The sequence below is a fragment of the Mauremys mutica genome, chromosome 14, assembly GCF_020497125.1.
Source record: "Mauremys mutica isolate MM-2020 ecotype Southern chromosome 14, ASM2049712v1, whole genome shotgun sequence".
Taxonomy (NCBI): domain Eukaryota; kingdom Metazoa; phylum Chordata; order Testudines; family Geoemydidae; genus Mauremys; species Mauremys mutica.
The window spans coordinates 36,037,740-36,057,646 of record NC_059085.1 but is presented as its reverse complement, the minus strand read 5'-3'; the positions used below and the strand labels follow the sequence as shown (position 1 = coordinate 36,057,646).

The window sequence follows — 19,907 nt, the reverse complement described above, 5'->3', positions numbered from 1 at the left end:
TATAGGAAAATAGTACCTAATCCTTCTGGCTGCTGCAGACTGCCGGCACAGTAGAAAAAATGTTAGCAGATTAGTATGAATTCTTAGGTTTTTGTTAAAAAATGCATTTTAATGGGAAAGCCATGAATAGACTGTTCAAAAAATAAAAACTAATTAAGGAACACATTAGATTTCTTATTAGTCAGTCATTCTTGAAAGGCACCTAAAAATTCATTTTATGTTTGAACATATATTATAAAACAAATTATGAATGCTACTATAACTTAATTTACATTTAGAATTATATAGATTTAACAGATTTTTGCCTGTAGGCTCTATCAAAACATGCTTCAAGCATTTGATAAAAAGACCAAGGTTATGCATGAACAAACATCTGTTCATTCCAGTGATTCATTTTCCCCATACACAAAATCAATTGTGTGTTTATCCTTTTGTTTAACAACATGTAGAGGCACAGATATACATACTCAAAAAAACACTTTTATGATCTGACCATTATGACTAGATGCAGGTAAAAATTAGCTTATCTTAAATAATTACATTGAAATTGACTGTGCCAATGTTTCAGTCATTGATTTTAAATACTTATGGGCATTACTATAATTAGCTAATTGAGGTTTAGTTTATAGTTACCTGAGTGTCACATTTCCTGGCATTCTGTTAAGGATTTCTAATAATGACTGAAAGAGCTGGGAAATATAGGCATAAAAGGCATTAGAATCACATGTAACAAATCCACAGAGTTAAATGTGAAGCAGCAGACATCAATGTGCATCATACATACAGTACAATTTGACTTACAGTATAAAATACCATTATATTGCACAATACATAACATGGCACATTTCATAAAGCTACAATTCTTGCACTGTAAACAACAGATACGTTTTTACATCTTTGACAGACAAAAATAATGAATAATTTTACTTAAAAGTAAAATGTATCATTAAATGTTATTGCCTTGGCAAGGTCATTCTAATATCAGTTGGAAAGGATGCTGTGATAGATTGACAACTCACAGCTGACAACTTTTCTAGAAAATATCATCTGCAAAACATTCATATATTCCTAAAAAATACTTTTAATGCTTTACCTTGGCAATATAGTATTATCTTTATTCTGTGAGACTGTACACATTTGGTTTTTAAAAGTGGGCCTGATCCTGCTCCCATTAAAGTCGATGGAAGTTTTGTCATTTACTTCAGGCCTATTTTTTTTCAAAGCTGTCATATTTACAAATATTGCATCGACTGCCATTCTGTAGCTACATTTTTTCATTTTTACCTCTCCTACGTATCACAGTGCTATGTAGCAACCCAGATCTGGTACTAGGCTGAGCATATAAACATATGGTAAGCATACATAAATATTGCAGCTGGGAAAAATGCTCACTATCAGCGCAACTAAAAAAAGGTTATTGGAAGTCTAAATAAATCCTCCTTAGTTTAATTTTTATTAAAAATAAATTATTTTTAATAAAAATTAAACTAATTCAATGTATGATTAAAATAGTGTAACTTTAGCATATCACTGAGATGATTTAAATACCCAACAATGCATTGTGAGCCTGCTCCTGCTACCACTGAAATCAATAGTAAAACTCTTCAGTCAAAGCAGAAATGGGCCCAATATCAGCTTCCCAAAATTTGGAAAAATACACAGTGTAAGTGATTGTTAATAACTATATTTTAAAATAAGCTTTTAGAAAACTACTGCCTATCCTTACAAATTTGGATCCAATCATGTAAACACACATATTTAACTTTAAACACATGCATATACCTACTGAAGTCAATTTGCCATCTGTTGAAGTCAACGAAGTTACTGAGGTACATAGAGTTAAGCATGTTCATAAGTGTTTGCAGGGTCTAGGGACCGTTTTTGCAAAAACACTTCTTGTTTTGCCCTGCTCTGAAATGCAAAACGAACTGATAAGAAACAGCTGGCTTGTGAGTTGGATCTCACAGTTTACATTTTAAAAGGAGGAAACCCTGCTAATCTGCTATAATGTGTTTACAATACCTCTGCTGAATAACATGCACCTAGTTTTCCTGACTAGGTAAGAAGTTCACCTTTCAGATTTATATTTGAAAAATAACAGAACAAAATCAATAATGTATCTGATCAGTATTACACAGCTTACACATTTATACCCCAATTCTGCAAGCAAAACTCCAGTTGAAAGCAACAGCAATTTCATCTACATTAGGACAGCAGTTCAAGTCAGAACTACTGTGTGTTGATTATTAAACAAGGTAAAACTATAACTGGCTAATAAATATTTGATGCATGTGCACCAAATATAGGTTTTCTGAATTAAAAAAAAATTAAGATACAGTTTATGAGAATAGATATTTTTAACAATTAAACATCTACAAACACTGAAGTAATCAAACGGCACTCAGATGCAATCCCTTTAAGATAATTGTTTCAAATCACTATAATTAAAGTCCTTCAGAGCTGAAAATGGTTGTCATAGTTTTCATATTTCCAAAGCCATTTCAAAACTGTATTACAGTAAATCTTTTCAATCTCCATAAACAAATAATAGGATACATAATGTTTTATATGGGTAGATACTAGTCAATTTATTTCCAAATAGCAGTGTTTTCATTTGATTAATAATCTGAATAACATTTGCAGAACTGCATCTGTTACAAAAAGTATAAGCAAAAATATGCCAGAAAGCCATAACACATACATAAAGAGATATTTGCCAAGTATTTCTTCAATTTTCAAAAAGTGCTCTTAAATGGATAATACTCTCTCCCTCCCTCTCATACTAAGGCTCTTAGAAAACTGGTTAACTGAAAAATATTTAGCATATCCTTATCAAAATATACTTTATATAATTAAATCGTGAACAATATAAGGCCTTGATTCTACAAACATATGCATGCTTAGCTTTGCACACAGTGCATAGAGTTAAGCACATGCATAAATGTTTGCAGGATTTGGGCCTAAATATTCCAAATTGTGAAATACACAATAGGACTTTGATAATATAGGTGTATTACTAGGTCTTTATTAAAATTAAAGCGATTGGAAAACTGGTTTGGAATAAACAAACACCACCACCAGGAGAAATGCTGTTTTTGCTATTATTCCTCATGGGACTAGAAGCAGATGTAACTGAAATCAGGTGAGAAATCCTATTCTCATGACATTTCCAGCACAGTGCTTACACCATAAATCTCCTGAATCTGAAGTAATCAAACAAACATTTGGACCCTTATCTGAATCAAACCAAAAACTAGAAACCTTGGGAATCATCCTGCAAGATGTGGAGCACGATCTGAGAGATGCTGAGTGCTCTTAACTCCCACTAAATTCAACAGAAGTTGAGGGAGCTCAGCATCATGCTAGATCAAGTGGCTTTGAAGATTTTACTATTATTACTGACATAAAAGTGTTACTAAAGAACATATTCAAATGCCCATAAAACTCCATCCTAATGCACTACATAAAGGATCCAAAACACTTAGGCCCCTGATCCCAAAGCCCACATTCACATGAATAGTCTCATCTAAAGTCAGTCATACCACTCACATGAGTAATGTGTGTGGTGGCCCCATTCCTACTCACACACAAGTGTAAGTGTTTGCAGAATCAGTGCCCTAATTTGGCCCCAGTACAATTCATATTCAGCTAACCATCTCAGTAAAATTTATTTTAAAATGAAAAAATATACTGGCCTTGTTCACAGTTAATAAGACACTAAATGCGGATTGAAAGGCAGATATTAACGTATGTTTTAAAAAGTCATTTCACATCCTCTATGGCAGGGGTGGGCAACCTGCGGCCCATCAGGGTAATTCGCTGGTGGGCCACGAGACAGTGTTTACATTGATCATCCGCAGGCACGGCTGCCCACAGCTCCCAATTGCCGCAGTTCACCGTTCCCGGCTAATGGGAGCTGCTGGAAGCGATGGCCAGCATATTCCTGCAGCCCACCCCACTTCCCGCAGCTCCCATTGGCCAGGAATGGCAAACCCTGGCCACTGGGAGCTGCGGGCAGCCGTGCCTGCATATGGTCAATGTAAACACTGTCTCGCAGTCTGCCAGTGGATTACCCTGAAAGGCAGCGTGCAGCCCGCAGGCTGCAGGTTGCCCATCACTGCTCTATGGCAAATTGGCATCTGGAAAAAGACCCAAAGGACGGCCAAATTGCATTTCAAGGATGTATGCAAGTGAGACCTCAAAGACATGGACATGGATGTGGACAATTGGAAAGATCTCACTCAGGAGCACAGCCTTTGGAAACAACAGCTCAATAAAGGCCTCTGGAGTTACGAGAGGAAGAAGTCCAACTTAGTAGAGAAGAAAAGAGCTCGCACAAGGCAGAGCCACAGGGCTGAAACACTACCTTTAAATGTGACAGATGCGGCAGAGATTCTCTCTCTCGGGTCTCTTCAGTCACTGCCACGGTTGCCATAAACTGAGGAAATTCTCTCTCTCTCAGGGATGCAGACCCATGGTCTCTCGAGACTGAAGGATGCCTACTACTAATTTCACAATCATTTTGTTAATATTTATTTTGCTTTGTCTAGATTTAAAAGAAAATATGTCTTGTCATAATGAAGGAGATGTAGGGGCCTTTATGGAATCAGTGGGTTAGTGGAGTTATATTGGGCAACTTTTTTCAAAAAGGCAAAACTCCTGCACTGGTACGTCAGCATAAAAGATTAAATTCAAACTGAAAAGCGCTAAAAATGATAGGGATGGGATATAAAATATAATTATGGGATATTGTAATGTGTACTGAGAATGGGCTCAATTCTCAGTTTTTAATTCAGGCAAATCCCCATTTGCTTCAGTGGGATTTAATGACTCAATCCTGCAACTATGCATGCAAGTAACTTTACTAATATGAGCAATCCCACTGAGCTACATCAGATTTTTACATAAATATTTACAAAAATATATATTATATATAGTTTTTAAAACAAATATCAGTTGAACACAAGTTTTTGAAAACCAGTTACATTATCCAACATTTGTCAAAACATATACACAATTAAAAACTATTTAATACTAAACTGTTTACACCAAGGATGAAAGTTTGTAGCCTAGATTTCACATGTGCCAATTTTCATGTGGCTGATATGAGGATGCATATTCTGTATGCAAACATGGACTTGAAAGACTGCATTTGGACTTACACTTGCAAGCACATCCAATTTGTGTATTTGCAAATCTAATCCTTAACTGACCGTGTTTTAATGCACAAGTCACAGTGCAATGGACTGCAGGGACACAGTGGAATTGACACTTAACAGCATTTTGCTTTCTCAGCACTCTTCTAAACATTTTTAAATAGGTAAAAACAAAGTTATAAAATGAAAACCTTTATTCTAAATTGAATTATTTTTGTAGCATGAGAAATAAACCCATGCAAAGGATCTTCTGGGCTTCACCACTCAGCACTGGTTTGGGCCCAATACTGTAGTATTTGCTCACTGAAGTAAAGTCCCAATCTGGCAAAGTAACACACCTGAGTGGATTCCTATGCCCACATAAAACTACACTGACATCAATGGGGCACTGAGCAGGGGTCCAAACTGTTTATGAATTTGCTGGATTGGGGGCTCTTACTTCAGTAGGATTACTCCAGTGAGCTAGGGAGGCAGGATCAGGCTCATTATCATATTTGAGCTCTATGCTTCTAGGGCCTGATCCAAGTCCCATCAATTTTAATGGGAGCTGGACTTGGTCTCCAAATCACTGGAGCTGACTTGCTTGCACTCCAGGTTCCCAGTGATGACTAGCAGCTAGAGGCCATATAAATACAGAGTTCGCTACAGATTATTCTGCAATTGTCCAGTCCATACTTTACAACAACTTCTATTATAACAAAAATGTAGCAAGCTTGAGGTGGAAGATATGGTGGAACTCACAAATTACAGTACAGGACTTGCACACTTATGCTTTGCTCTTGCAAAGAAGTTTGAAATGTTTTCCCCTAAATAAAGTTAAATAGAAAATATAAATAATTTATATTTATTTGTAAACAGAATTCAAAAAATATCTTCTAGTGAAATATAAACAAGCATTTTAAAACTAAGAGACTGTGACTAACTGCAGGGCAAACTATATCCGTGAGAAAAGTGGCAAGATTACAGTGGAGCGGATAAATGACAAGGCAGAAGAGGATAACTGTAGATAACATTGAAAAGTATCTCAGATCCCCCAAGATCTCGTAGAAAAGCTCCTTAGTAATATTTCCGGTATAGCGAGTACAGGTTTTAGTGGAATAAAAAAGAGATTTGGATGGACCTGCCAAACCGTACTTGCTCCTATTCCCCAGTCCCTGGCCACAGAATTCTTCGCGGGCTGGATGCGCCGAAGTCCGCCGGTTCCAGCCCCTTGGGGTCTAACACGATACCCGCTCGATGCTCCAGGGGGCCCTGTCACGTTCATGGCGGGAAATTCCTCCCCCAGCCGCCCGGCCTGTGAGAAACGCGCCCAGCAGCCGCTGAAGGCTGCCGAGCCCGGGAAGGGTGCTGAGGCGGCGAGGGTGGCCTGGGTCCGGGAGGGAGCTCGGCTCTCCCCGGCAGAGAGCAGGCGACGCCCAGCGGTCCGGCCGCAGGCCGCTCAGATAAAGTGGATCCACGCGCCGCCATCGGGCTCCTCGGTGGGGGAGGTGGCGGCCCGAGCTGCGCGCTGGCGGCCCCGCAGCCGGTAGTTGAGCCCCTCGTTGTTGTCCCAGTACTCGGTGCCGGCCACCCGGTAGCGCACGGCGAACTCCAGCGTGCCCCCCGCGGCCGCCGCCGGCAGGTGGAAGGAGAAGCGGTCGGTCAGGCCGTCGGCGGGGCCCGGCGACAGGTAGGCGGCCGCCACCTCGGCGCAGCTGACCCAGCGGTTGAGGGTGTAGCGCACCGAGACCGCCTTCTCGTAGGCCAGGTTGAGGACGCGCACGGCGCCGCGCAGGCCGGCGGGCTCGGCCCGCACCCACTCCAGCTTCACCTTGTGCCGCCGCACCCGCTCCGCGAAGCCGGGGCTGGCGCCGGGCTGCGGCGGGAAGAGAGGCTCCAGCAGCGGCGACGGGCCGAACAGCACCGGCTCCAGCTCGCCCAGCGCCGGCGGCTTCCTGGTCTTGAACAGGTCGGCGGCGCGGGCCGGGAGCGGCAGCGGCACCTGGGGCAGGTCGGCCTCGCAGAAGTGGCGCACGGAGATGAGCTCCAGGCCCAGCGAGTCGGCGAAGCGCACGGTCTTCCTGCGGGACGGGCTCTGCTGCAGGGCCGGCCGCAGGCTGCGCTCGCCGGGCGTGGGCAGCGACTTGGCTCGCCGGCGCAGCGTGGGGCTGGGGGGCACAGGAGGCACCGAGGGCTCCCGGCCGCGGGAAGGCTGCGGCTTCTCCCCGGCGGCCGCCGCTTCTCGGACCACCGGCGTGGGAGACGGCGCCCCTTCGCGCTCCGGGCTGCAGTCCCCCTTGCAGTGCTCGGCCAGGCTGCCATAGAGGCAGGCGCTGCAGCTGAAGTTCCGAGGCAGGTAGAGCCGAGGGGGAGGCGTGGGCACTGAAGTGTGCAGCGAGGTCGCCTTATCCATGGGGGGCGAGAGGGCGACTAGGATGAGCGGGGCGGCTGCTGCTAGGGCTGAGCCCAAGTCTAATGCATGCCCAGAGCTCTCCGTTCCCGCGGCTGCTGCTGGCTCTTCCGCGAAGCTCAGCGGCCCCCCCGCCCGCTCTGCTGGTTGTGTCGTGCAGCCTAGTGCATGATGCCAGCGGGGGCTCTGTTCGAGCCTAGTGCATGGTGCTGAGCCGCGAGCCCGACTGCTGCTGGGACGATCTCAGAGTCTCCTGTATGATGCTTTCTGGTGCTCTCCTCGCTCCAGCTGCTGGGTCTGGTCGGGGTCTAGGAAATGATGATGCCCGATTATCTCGGAGCTCTAGCCGATCCTGCTGCTGCTTCTTTACCGGAGCCTAGCGTATGATGCTGCCGGAATCTGTTCCCAGACAGCTGCATGTGCCTGCGTTATACCGGTAGCACTGCGGTATCCATTAAGATTTGGGGAGAGACTGTCTGTGACGCGCTCCGGCTCCCTAGCCGCTGCTGACGCACTGGAGTCATGCAGAAAATTACGCATCTCCGTCCCTGTGTCATCCTTTGTCATCGCTACTCTGCTCTCCGCCCCGTCACCTCTTCCCTCCCACCGTCTCCCTTGTCCTCTATCCCGCTATCATCCACTCCCTCTTCTCCAGTTATCCGCCCTCTTCCCTGGTTTTCAAGGTTCTTCCACCCACCCTTTTCCTCCTGCTCCTATTCTGGGTCTTTCCAAAACGATCTGATTCCCCCCTCCCCCAAAAGGCGGTAGGGTTTCCCCCGTGGCAGCATTACAGTGCACTGCTGCACCACTCTTCCTATCCGATCTGTTACAGAAATAGCAGCGCCAAGAACGATGCAAAGTGCAGCTCTGAAAGCCAAAACGAACTGATAAGAAACAGCTGGCTTGGGAGTTAGATCTCGCAGTGTACATTTTAAAGGCGGAAACCCTGCTAATCTGCTATAATGCGTTTACAATACGTCTGTTGAATAACATACACCTGCTACAGTCCAGCTAGAGATTTGTGTTTGTAATAAAAGCTAAATCCCAGTGTAAACAAGGATTGATTACACAATATGAACAGTTTGATCCTTTATTAAGTTAATTAGATTAGCAAACGGTATTCAAACGAATGATACTTTAATGAAGCCCAGCTGGCAGCTCTTTCTCACAAGAAGTTCAAGGAGCTAACAGACTACTCACAAAGATGTTTCGAATCCAGACTCTATAAACTGTAGTAAACAAACATTATTAAAAGCAGCAACCAGGCAACAGAATAAACACCCAATGTAAAAAAAAAAACCTGACACACAACTCTTCAGTTTCATTTCTAAGCAGGGTCGTTTGCATCATCATTAACTCCAGCACTCCCTAGTTCTAGAAAGTCTAGACGGCTGACTCTGTGGGTGATGACATTAATAATGAGACATGTCAGTATGACAAGGATTCAGAATCTAAAAACAAAAACTCCAAAAACAACACGCCAGCAGAAGACAGGGAACAGTTTTTCTGTTGGCTTAAACCAGGGGTCGGCAACCTTTCACAAGTGCTGTGCGGAGTATTCATTCATTCACTCTAATTTAAGGTATCGCGTGCCGGTAATACATTTGAACATTCTTAGAAGGTCTCTTTAAGTCTATAATATATAACTAAACTATTGTTGTATGTAAAGTAAATAAGGTTTTAAAAATGTTTAAGAAGCTTCATTTAAAATGAAATAAAACGCAAAGGCCCCTGGACCAGTGGTCAGGACCCAGGCACTGTGAGTGCCACTGAAAATCAGCTGGCGTGCCGCAGGTTGCCTACCTCTGGCTTAAACCAAAACTGTCATCAACTCAAAAGGGAGTTTTAAAATTACCTCCTATGGTTATATCCAATTTGTCTATCTTTTTATGCTGGATGGGTCATAATTAGGGAACAAAAAAGGAATGTCCAACAGTGTTAAATGTGACATTGAATTTGCTTCATAATGAACTGAAGTAGCCTTGTAGTCAGAACAATAGGAGGATCATTTTGGGCAGTATTCATGTGACAGTAAAACAGTAACAGCAACTGTTAGATTTGAATTCAGTTGGCATATACACTAGTCTAGTATATTGAGATTGTCTCTCTTTCTTGTCCCTCATGCTGCCTTCGTGCGCTGGCCTTTGCCCCCTCCCACCAGTGCAATTAATGTCTCAAGGAAACAGCACAAACCCCTGCCTGTTTTTTCTGTTTGCTTGAAGCTGGGAATGGGGGACAGGCTTTGGATCACTTGAATTATCTGTTCATTCCCTCTGAAGCACCTGGCATTGGCCACTGTCAGAAGACAGGATACTGGGCTAGATGGACCTTTGGTCTGACCCAGTATGGCTGTTTGTAAGTCCTTATGTATTTTGATCTGTGCACTTGAATGTTGGAGTAAAGATTATAGAGGCCCAGGCAGTGATTAACATACATTTTAGTTCCATAAAGCTTATATATACTCTGTTCTAACCATTTATTTTTACTATTTTTTATCCCTAACCATGGGAATGGTCATTTCTTGTCTGTAATTCTATAAGAAATTAAAATGATTGGTGTCATGCTTTTGCTTATGTTAATTACTTTAATTTCACAACCACTAAATTATACAAGTTTTATTTGTAAGATTAATAATGTTCAATAAACTAACCCTATGTATTCATATCACCTTCAGGAGCCTCAGATTTGATAAACTAAACAGATTTAGATCTGTTAACTACTTGCATGGGAAACCCTCAAGGAAAATCTTGATAGTAGAGGGTGGGGTGATTCTGTAGGTGGCATTCTTCTCTTTGTAGCAATGTCCCAGCATGGTGCCAGAGATCAATGTGAGTTTGGAGGTGCTGTTTATGCAGTATGATAGTCACATTCAGGGGCCAATTCAGACCAATGAAAGGTTGTGTCACTGCTTGTCCTGTAACTCTGAGTGTCTTAAAACCCTTGGAAGCTGTAGCTCCCTGTCTGGATACTCCCAACCAGCATACACTATGTTGAGCATCCCTGGTCCAGCAACTCTGAATCCAGCAGCCTGCTTGTTACATCATAGTCACACTCTGGTTTCTACCAGCCTTGGTAACTACCAGCTATGTGACCCCAAAACATCCCCATCCTGAATTTCCCCAAATTGCCCTGAAATGTTCAACCCTCTCCTGGAACATTCAGAGGAGTTGCTCTTTTAAAGAGACAGAAGCACTGTTTATTTTAGCTGAAATTAATAAGTTCAGTTCAAACATGGCACAGGGCTGGTGTAGATTAAAAGTAAAACAAAACTAAGAGGTTTTAGGTGAGTTCAAGTACAAGGGATAGAGACAAAGTGGTTACAAGCAAATAAAAGTAAAATAGCTTTCTAGTGACTAAGACTGAACAAGCTATAGCCTTGGTTCAAGGTATATTTTTTATCAGTCTTTCTTCTTTCCAGCCAGGGCTGACTTTCTCTCAGTGAGGATCTTCCACAGAAGTACAAGGTGCTGGTTTTTCTTGTCTTCCAAGGTGGAAGATCTTTGCATAAGCTGGTTTCTTACCTATATTCAGTTCCCAGAGATTTAATCCCCCTTGGTTGAAGAAACCATTTTTTTCAGCTTGCAAGAGATCTGGCCTCTTGTATGTCTGTCCAGTGCTGGATGCCAAAATGGAGTTGTCTTGATTTTATATCTTCCAAAACTCACTCTTTTGTCCCTAGAGTCAGGATGACCCCATGCTGTTCTTCCCTTCCTGGGGACTTCCCATCCCCCTGCTGATCCATATGTAAATAGGACTTCTATTGGTTTTGGTCACACCTGGCTTAATTTCATTGTCAAGTATCAGAGCCACTACATGCATCCGACGAAGTGGGTATTCACTCACGAAAGCTCATGCTCCAATATGTCTGTTAGTCTATAAGGTGCCACAGGACTCTTTGCTGCTTTTAATTTCATTAGAGACTAGTAGATAGCTGCCTTCCCACCTGTCTGGAAGAAAACCTGTTTCTCCCCTTCTTTGGTCACAGACTTTAAAGCATAATATCAGTGAGTATTAATTCCTCATATAGTGTTAGTACATACATTTTACAATGATATTAATTGCCACTGCATCATTAGCTTTCATAAAAGACCTTACTTGATACACTTTTATAACCCAGTAATATTGCATACAATCAATTGATTCACTTACTTATCTTTTGAGGTTCAGACTCCAACAAGTGACTATTTCCCCCTCTCTCTAGGTTGATGGCTTTGTTTACCTTTTATGTAAATACACCTTCACTGACTCTGCCTGATGACCAGGCTGGTCAGCCAAGCAAATACACATTCCATTGTCTAGGGCAGACTGGTCTTACGCACTGCTTGTCAAAGACATTGTAAAAACATAAACATAATTCTATACATACCCCATACATACATTATGCAAGAATATTAATGATGAGCGAGTTATTTGTTTTCCAATGATACACTACATGTAACCTTCTGGGTACATATCTTGACAACAGTGTGTTAGGTGTAGTGAGTGTGTCAGGCCTGACAAGGGTTGTTGACACAGAGTAGTGAACCACCAGTCAGCTTTTGTGTTACAGATATAAAGAGACCATGACTACTTGGGGTCATCAGAGATCGTGTAATACTTTACATGGCAGGTGTACTTAGGATTTCACTGCTGCTCTTGAAATCTTTCAATTCATTCCTCCAAAGTAAATTACCCAAGCACAGAAATGAGATGAGTGGAAAAATTAGTACCGCAAAAAAGATAAGAAAAATGCCAACTCAAAAACAACTTCAGGCCAGGCAGGTCATAGCAAAGTGAGAGGCAAACAAACACACACTATTTAAAGATGTTCCTCGGTGACAACACTGCTCAGGGAATGAGTGTTAAATAAAACATTCTCAGTTCTTTTACTCTTCTCCATATAGAATCCCAAATATCTTTTAACCTTACAAGAGAGCGAGAAGGGCTTACAACAATGGGCATGTGGATATGGGGGGGAAATGGTGGTGATACAATAGACTCAATAATATGGGGATCCATACCCACCTTGGAGAAGAATCTCAGGCAGGTGCGGTGGAATGTCCCTAAAACTGGGCAGGACCACTCCTTCCCCAAGATCCCCCTGGCACCTCTCCGTCCCCTGAGGTTCTGCCCTCGCACCACCCCTCCCCCCGAGGCCCTGATCCCGCGCTCCCCTTCCCCCAAGGCTTCTTCCTCCCCAAGACCCTGCCCCCCACTCACTCCTCTCTGTCCCTCCCCCTGTTGCTCACCCTTATGGATGGTAAAAAGTGGGGGGGCCATGGCCCCCCTTGTTCCAGCATCCCTAATCTCAGGCTATGTCTACACTTAAAATGCTACAAGCGGCGGTAGTACTCCAGTGTAAATACTTACTACAGTGACAGGAAGGGTTCACCCACACTGCTAAAGGTAATCCACCTCCTGAGAAGCAGTACCTATGTCAACAGAAGAATTCTTCTGTTGACCTACCGTGTCTACACTGGGGGTTAGGTTGGCTTAACTATGTCTCTCAAGGGCATGGATTTTTCCACACCCCTGAGAAATGTAGTTATTCCAATGTAACTTTTCACTGTAGGCCAGCCATTAGATGAGTTCATAGTGGTACCGTATCCTCCTAAAATTAGATATAATGTGGAACAGTCAAAGCCTGAAGATCACTCAGTCAACAAACTGAGGTCAGTGCCACCAGAAAAATGACCTTCCTTTTAAGAAACTTGAGTTCATAGGTACTGAGTAGCTCAAAAAGAGCTTTAGTGAGTTGTGTCAGAATCACATTAATATCCTAGGAGCTTTTAGAAGTGTCAAATAGCATGTGGAACTGACAAGGGGCTTCAGAGACATTGACCTATCTTTGATTAATTTATGGTAGGCCAAAAGAACTGCCAAATGAACGTGGCTGGAATTAAACTTTAAGGTTGATTCAGACAGATGAAGAAAGATTTTTTCATGAGGCAAGAAAAGGGTCCATTTGGGCTTGCTTGCACCATGCCACAGAACTTTTCTACTTATAACTTTAAGACTTTCTAGTGGCTGGCTTTCAAGGGTAGGTCCATACTTACCCGTCGGGTCGACGCAGAGAGTTCGACTTCTCGGAGTTCGAACTATCGCGTCTAATCTAGACGCGATAGTTCGAACTCCGAACGCGCTCCCATCGACTCCGGAACTCCACCACCGTGAACGGCGGTGGCGGAGTCGACGGGGGAGCTGCGGAGTTCGATCCCGCGGCGTCTGGACAGGTAGGAAATTCAAACTAAGGTAGTTCGACTTCAGCTATGCTATTCGTGTAGCTGAAGTCGCGTACCTTAGTTCGACACCCCCCCCCCCGTAGTGTAGACCAGGCCCAAGAGGCCACCAGAACCCAGGCCAGCTTCTTGGAGACTATGACGTCATGCTCAGGACACCCAAAAATGTGAGCTATTGTGTCATTCTTCTGACAGAGCAGGAGTGAGAGCATTGCTTCTGCTTCACCCTGTCTGCCTTGCCAGCAAACTCTAAGACTCAGCCAATCTAAACCTTATCTTGCAGGAAACAATCAGTGAACCTCAGTGTAAGGATTATTATGAAATCTTAAAAAAGAAAGTTAGCTTAAGAAAACAATATATATACTAGTAAGAAAGAAAAGGCCCTAATTCGCTAATAAAGACCATGAGAATAAGAAATTATAAAACTACAGTGTAGTGTGGGAGGGATGTATAGTTCAAAAAATAACTAATAAAATAAAGGGTGGCAGTAACAAGACAAAATAAAAATGTCTTAAAAGAAACAAGCACAAACCTTTCCACTGTCTGCTGGTTAACAAAGGATGGGGGAGGAGATAAGAAAGGAAAGCCTTAGGGGAAAGGAAATGATAAACTGCTTCAAACCAGGTTTTAGCAAATCAGATGAAGGATCCAGCTTTCACAGGTTTAAAAAGTGCTATGTCCTCTCTCCCCTCAGTGATGGATCAGTAAACTAGCCATTTTGCTCCCCTTAAAAGTCCATGTTCTCCTCCTGAAGAGCCAGAAAGGGCTTCAGGGTGCCGTTTCTGTCCCCCAGCCTGATTATTAAATAGTCTTCTCCCACACTTGTTAGCTTTGTTTACCTTACTTGTAAATGTATTTCTGCTTTACTCTGCCTGTAACCTGGTCAGACAGGTAAATATACATTCCTTTGTCTAGGGCTGGGTGGATTTTATGCTTTGCCTCCCAAACACATTTTAAGAACATATTTCCATCATACATTTAACTCTTTGTACTCGACCCATATATACATCACACAAAGATTTCCGGGACCAGCGTATCACCAGTTTAAAATATGATATAAAGTATCAGAGGTTCTCAAACTGTGGTCCACGGACCACCAGTGGCCTGCAAGCTCCATTCAGATGGTCCCCGGATAGTTCCCTCAAAAGTGCGTGCCTGGGTGGCCGTACACAAGAGAATGAAGGGCCACCCACCTAATTAGTAGCTGTGCAGGCGTGGCTCCACTAATTAGGTGCCTGGACCCTGGAGAAGATGCACATGTAAGCTGAGGTGGTGGCCTTGGGGAGAATAGGGGGTAGGTGGGAGGGGGCAGTGGGATGAGAAGGTGGGGTGGATTTGGGACATGCATGGCTGTGGCAGCCAGAGGAAGAGGTGACTTTCCCCAGCTCCAGGGCTGCGGCTGCCAGGGAGAGACCCCCCTCCTTCCCAGCACGGTGGCTGCCACAGCAGGGGAGAGAGGGCATATCCATCACATTAGAAAGGTAAGACTACTGATATTAAAATATGAGTTGGGTGCTTTTATTTATAGAATAAAAACACCACTAATTATTATTACATATTTTATATAGTGCTTTTATCCAAAGTGCTTTACAATAGTTAGCTAATGGTACAAACAACATTTAGAAAGATAATTAGGTCCACTGAGACCCTCAGCAATTTTCAAGTGGTCCGTGAAAAAAAAGTTGAGACCCACTGCCTTATATGACACCTTTGAGATATATATTATGACAACGTTGGGGTAATGAGTGTGCCAGACCTGATGTAAGTCTGAAAGTAAAAATCAGGCCACAAGACCTAAGTTCCTGAGCTTTCCAGAGATTGGCACTACCAGACCAGTGGCAATGAAAGCGCCACATAAAAAAAAATACTAACAATAAAAAAAGAACCAGATCTGACCAGATGGTGGGAGGGCCCCTTTATCTTGTCCATTCATGATGCTGTCAAGAACAGACAAGATAAAGAAAAGACGCTAAGCACATACCCTGTGGAGAGCTCTTTTACTGACCTGTCAAGAAAATGCAGACTGGAAGGTTTCAAGAGTGGTGGTTTTAGTCTTGAGTGGTACAGTCACCTTAACAGGAGGCTTGGCTTATGCCCTGACTCAGAATTGAAGTCCTCGGGGACCTTAAAGTTTATAACTTAATGAGGTCTATCTGTCTCGCACTAAGAATCCTGCAAAAATGGTTTTCATCCTTATATATACACAATCTGTAGCATCCTATGGTCAATTCTTCTGGATGACAAGTGCCATTTTAAAGTAAGATATTACTATTATGACTACCAACAATTTGGTCAATAACATTTAATTAGCTATACTATAAATACAGCATTAACAAAAATCTGTTAAAAGAACATTAAAGTTGCAAAGTCAAGCAGTCAAAAGTTTTGAAATGCCAAAATTAAGGTAGCGGGGAGGAGAGGCTCATTGATAGCACAGGAAAAACAGTCTCCCTGCTTTCAGTTCTGGGGCCAGACATACACCCTGCACAGCCCACAGTTTCAGTTGCTGCAACATGCTCAGTGCAGACAGATTCTTCTGGGAATGTAATGACTAAAGCACTCTACTGAGCATGTGCAAACTGCAATTTCCCAAGGCTTATATCTAAGACAAATTTGGGAAGATCTTCACAGGACCAACAAATAAAATATTCCTGACACAAAAGACACCCCTGTGCTACATTTCAAGACCCTGCTCCAATGCTTAGTGGTACTGGAGCTTTCCAAAGAAAAGGTCACCAGAATTTTTGAAAGTGGGCAGAACAACATATTTTCCCCTAACCTTGTTCTCAGAAACAGTTGAACCTTTTGGCTGAATTTTTCCAGAAAACTTCAGCCCAAGACAGACACCTGGCATGGAAAATTTCAATCCAAACAGTTGAAGTTTGACAAAGTTAAAAGCAACAGAAGCCAGGATTGTACAATGGGAAGTGTTGAGCAACCTTAATAATAGGAAGTGCTACCAGTTCTGTGAATAGATACACATCAAGACTCAAATTCTTAGAAAAATGCATGTACTATGGCACGTACAAAAACCGCATATATACAATCAGTTGTGTACATGCCATTTAGGGTTTGTGGGCACAAATCTACATATCTGTGCAAATCCTGACTTGTTCACAACTATTGAAGATTTGAGTAGCCAGAGGTTCAAGTGTAACATTACATGGATAACAAGTGGTCTGTGTTACCGTAAAAGTCAACTGCTGAACAAGCACCTTTTATAGTGATGTATTTAGGACATGAGCCAGGGTACTTTTCTAAAGGATAATGCCATCAACAGACTAATTATTCAGTCATTTTGTCCTATCCTGGCCCCCTTGAAGGAATGCTTCATAGGGACTAATACAGTATGTTTTTATATGAAAATAGTATCTTTGTGGAAAAAGCCATTTTAAAAAGTTTTGAATGGAACAGACCATTCAAAATACTGAAATGATTGTCAATGGTATGACAAATAGGGTGACCAGACAGCAAATGTGAAAAATCAAGACGGGGGTAATAGGAGCCTATATAAGAAAAAGACCCAAAAATCGGGACTGTCCCTATAAAATCGGGACATCTGGTCACCCTAATGACAAAGAGGGTGAGTTAATATCTTTTATCGGACCAATGTCTTTTGGTGAGAGAGATAAGCTTTCAAGCCACAAAGAGAACTTCTACTGGTCTGGAGGTGATGATCTGGTTGTATTCCTCCATTATGTTCTTCAGTCTCCTTGATTCCAGACACTGCAGGAGGCATCTGGTGTCAGCACTAGGGAATGGGAGGGGATGGCTGCAGGATGACGCCATAGTGGGTGAGAGAGGGGTGCCTTAACAACAGGGATGTGCCAGGACATAACTGAAGTGGTCACTGCTTCATGGGGGTGCCCATTTTCAATATTTAGAATAGATTTAATTTTTGCAATTAGAATTGTAAGAAGAAAAACTGGATTAATGTACAAATTCCATACAGCTCTGAGATGTCACATCCCTGCTACAGATGTAAAGTATATTGTGATTATATCGGCTTTTGAGTTACAGTCATGGCTCTCAATATGTGAAACCAAGAGGTGAGATTCTGCTCTCACTTACATCTGTGCAACCCTAATGATGTCAACAGGTATAAAAGATTAGTATTTGGTCAAAGATTTTTATAAGCAGAAGCTGATCAGTGTCTCTCATTTTATATAGGTTTAATGTTGATATTTACATTAATAAATTGTAGATTTGGCAATGATATATTTGTACTGTGAGAGTGTTGGCGTGTTTTTTAAAATTTCACTAGATTATTTCATTCTGAAGATTTGGTCAGGTTCTGTGTTGTTCAGAGAAGCAACAGAGCACTGTTAAATAGGAGAACTGCCTAAGCTCTTACCAGGTTATGCAGCTCTATCAGAAGATGAAAGTTGTGTGAAACATTGTGCTCTAGTGAAAACGTGTGACCCCGAATGTAGACTAGTGAATAGTTTTTCCTAGAGGGCTACTGTAATCTAAAGAGAAATGTAGCAGATTTTTTAAAGTCAGCATCCAAATAAACCAAGGAGTTTAAAATTGTCTTTTCTTATTAGAGTTAAGCTTAGCTTATACCATTGTAAATCTACCACACTGTTTTGCTTAATGCACCCTGAACAATTTTACTGGCTAGGCATTAACCCTCTACGTTGCTTCTAAGTGACTGGCCTAAGAGTTCAGAGGCGAGAAACAAAAATTGTAAGATTTAATAAATAAGATCAATGGGGAAAGGACTAAAAACTGAGGATACTAATTCTGGAGAAACGATCATACAGAGCCTGATTTTGTAAGTACAGTATTTATACAAGCAGTTCCACTGATTTCAAAAGGACTGCTTGCTTGAGTAAGGACTAACTTATATGAGCAAGAGTTTGGCAGGGTGCAGTCCCTTACTAAGGACAGCTGCTGTACAGATTTTCCACATCCAGGCCTGAACAACTGCACCTTGATCTTTCCATTCCTGACATAACAGTCCAGGGCATCCCTCAAACTGAGGCTGACCATCACAGCAAATTGTGTGATGATTTTGTAACCAAGGATGGGCACATCCTCTGGTAATAGTGCCTTTGACTCCAAAACTCCAAGCCATATTTATCAAACATCCACATGATGCAGCAGCTCTGAATCCCTCACTAGAACAAATTAATCATCTTAGAAATAAAAATATACTCATTTTGGAATCAAGTATAGTTTTCACTTTCATATTTTAACAAGACAGGTCAGGCACCAATTCAAAACTTTCCTACACCTCAGTGTGATGCAACAAAATGCAGGAGATCATTTACCTTTTCAAATTAATTTCTTAGTCTCTTTATCGTCTCATTTTTGTCCTCTGTTCTTTTCTTCTGCTCTCTATTTTCCTCATGTCTTCTTGTCAGGCGCTCTTTTTCCCAAACATTACTCTGGTTTTCTATTAACCTTTTCTCTCTCATTATTCCTTGTCACTCTTCTCCTTAAGGGGTTCTCTACACTACCTTATTTTCTCTTCCTCTCAAACTGCTCAGTTACAGATGCCATTCCTAAATGCCCTGTTCCAACATCTCAACTGCCATTTTTGACTTCCCATTCCCAATGGCACCACCTCATTGACCAGTGTGAATGGATACTGATCTGAACAGTCTCCACGTTCTTTAATCCAAATGTCAGATTCCAACTATTTGGTCCAAACCCTCTGCGCCCACAATTGCCCAGTTCCAGCTGCCTCTCCTAGATGTCTAAATCTGAATTGCCATAGACCTTTCTGCACCCAATATTTTTCATCTCATTTCTGGCCAAAGAGGCACCACTCGAAATTTTCTGCTGGCTGTGTGAATGACAGAGAGGTAAAGGCTATCACCCTTCGTATAGGCCAACTGCAGCTGAAAATGTTTACTAGGGACAAGGATTAGGCCACCAAGTACTTTTTCACTTCTGCCCTACAGCAAGTTTTGAACCTAGCTCTTCAGAGGTGGAAGGCCTTAGTGTCCACAATGAAGGAACGGGACTGGAAAAAGCTGCTCAGAAAAAAATTGATCCCACAAGGAGTCCTTGGCAGCAGTCTACCAAGTCTTGCTTATTGGGAAGTGGAGACTTAATTCCTGGACAGTCATTCCAAGGAGCTTTCAAAGCATCCTTCTTCTGCAATGTGGGATTTTGCTGAGTGTGTTTCAGTGC

The 19,907-nt window shown here is 42.4% G+C and overlaps 1 protein-coding gene across 1 annotated transcript; it reads right to left on the bottom strand.

Annotated features, from left to right (window-relative positions):
* Positions 1–6,470: 6,470 nt before the first annotated feature.
* LOC123349163 (protein phosphatase 1 regulatory subunit 3E-like) lies at positions 6,471–8,575 on the bottom strand. Its single transcript, XM_044986984.1, has one exon. The coding sequence runs from the start codon at positions 7,546–7,548 to the stop codon at positions 6,595–6,597; it is 954 nt and encodes a 317-aa protein (XP_044842919.1). The 5' UTR covers positions 7,549–8,575; the 3' UTR covers positions 6,471–6,594.
* Positions 8,576–19,907: the final 11,332 nt, after the last annotated feature.

Excerpts from the sequence above, each read along its gene's own strand:
- LOC123349163 (XM_044986984.1), bottom strand. The coding sequence starts at position 7,548 with ATGGATAAGGCGACCTCGCTGCACACTTCAGTGCCCACGCCTCCCCCT.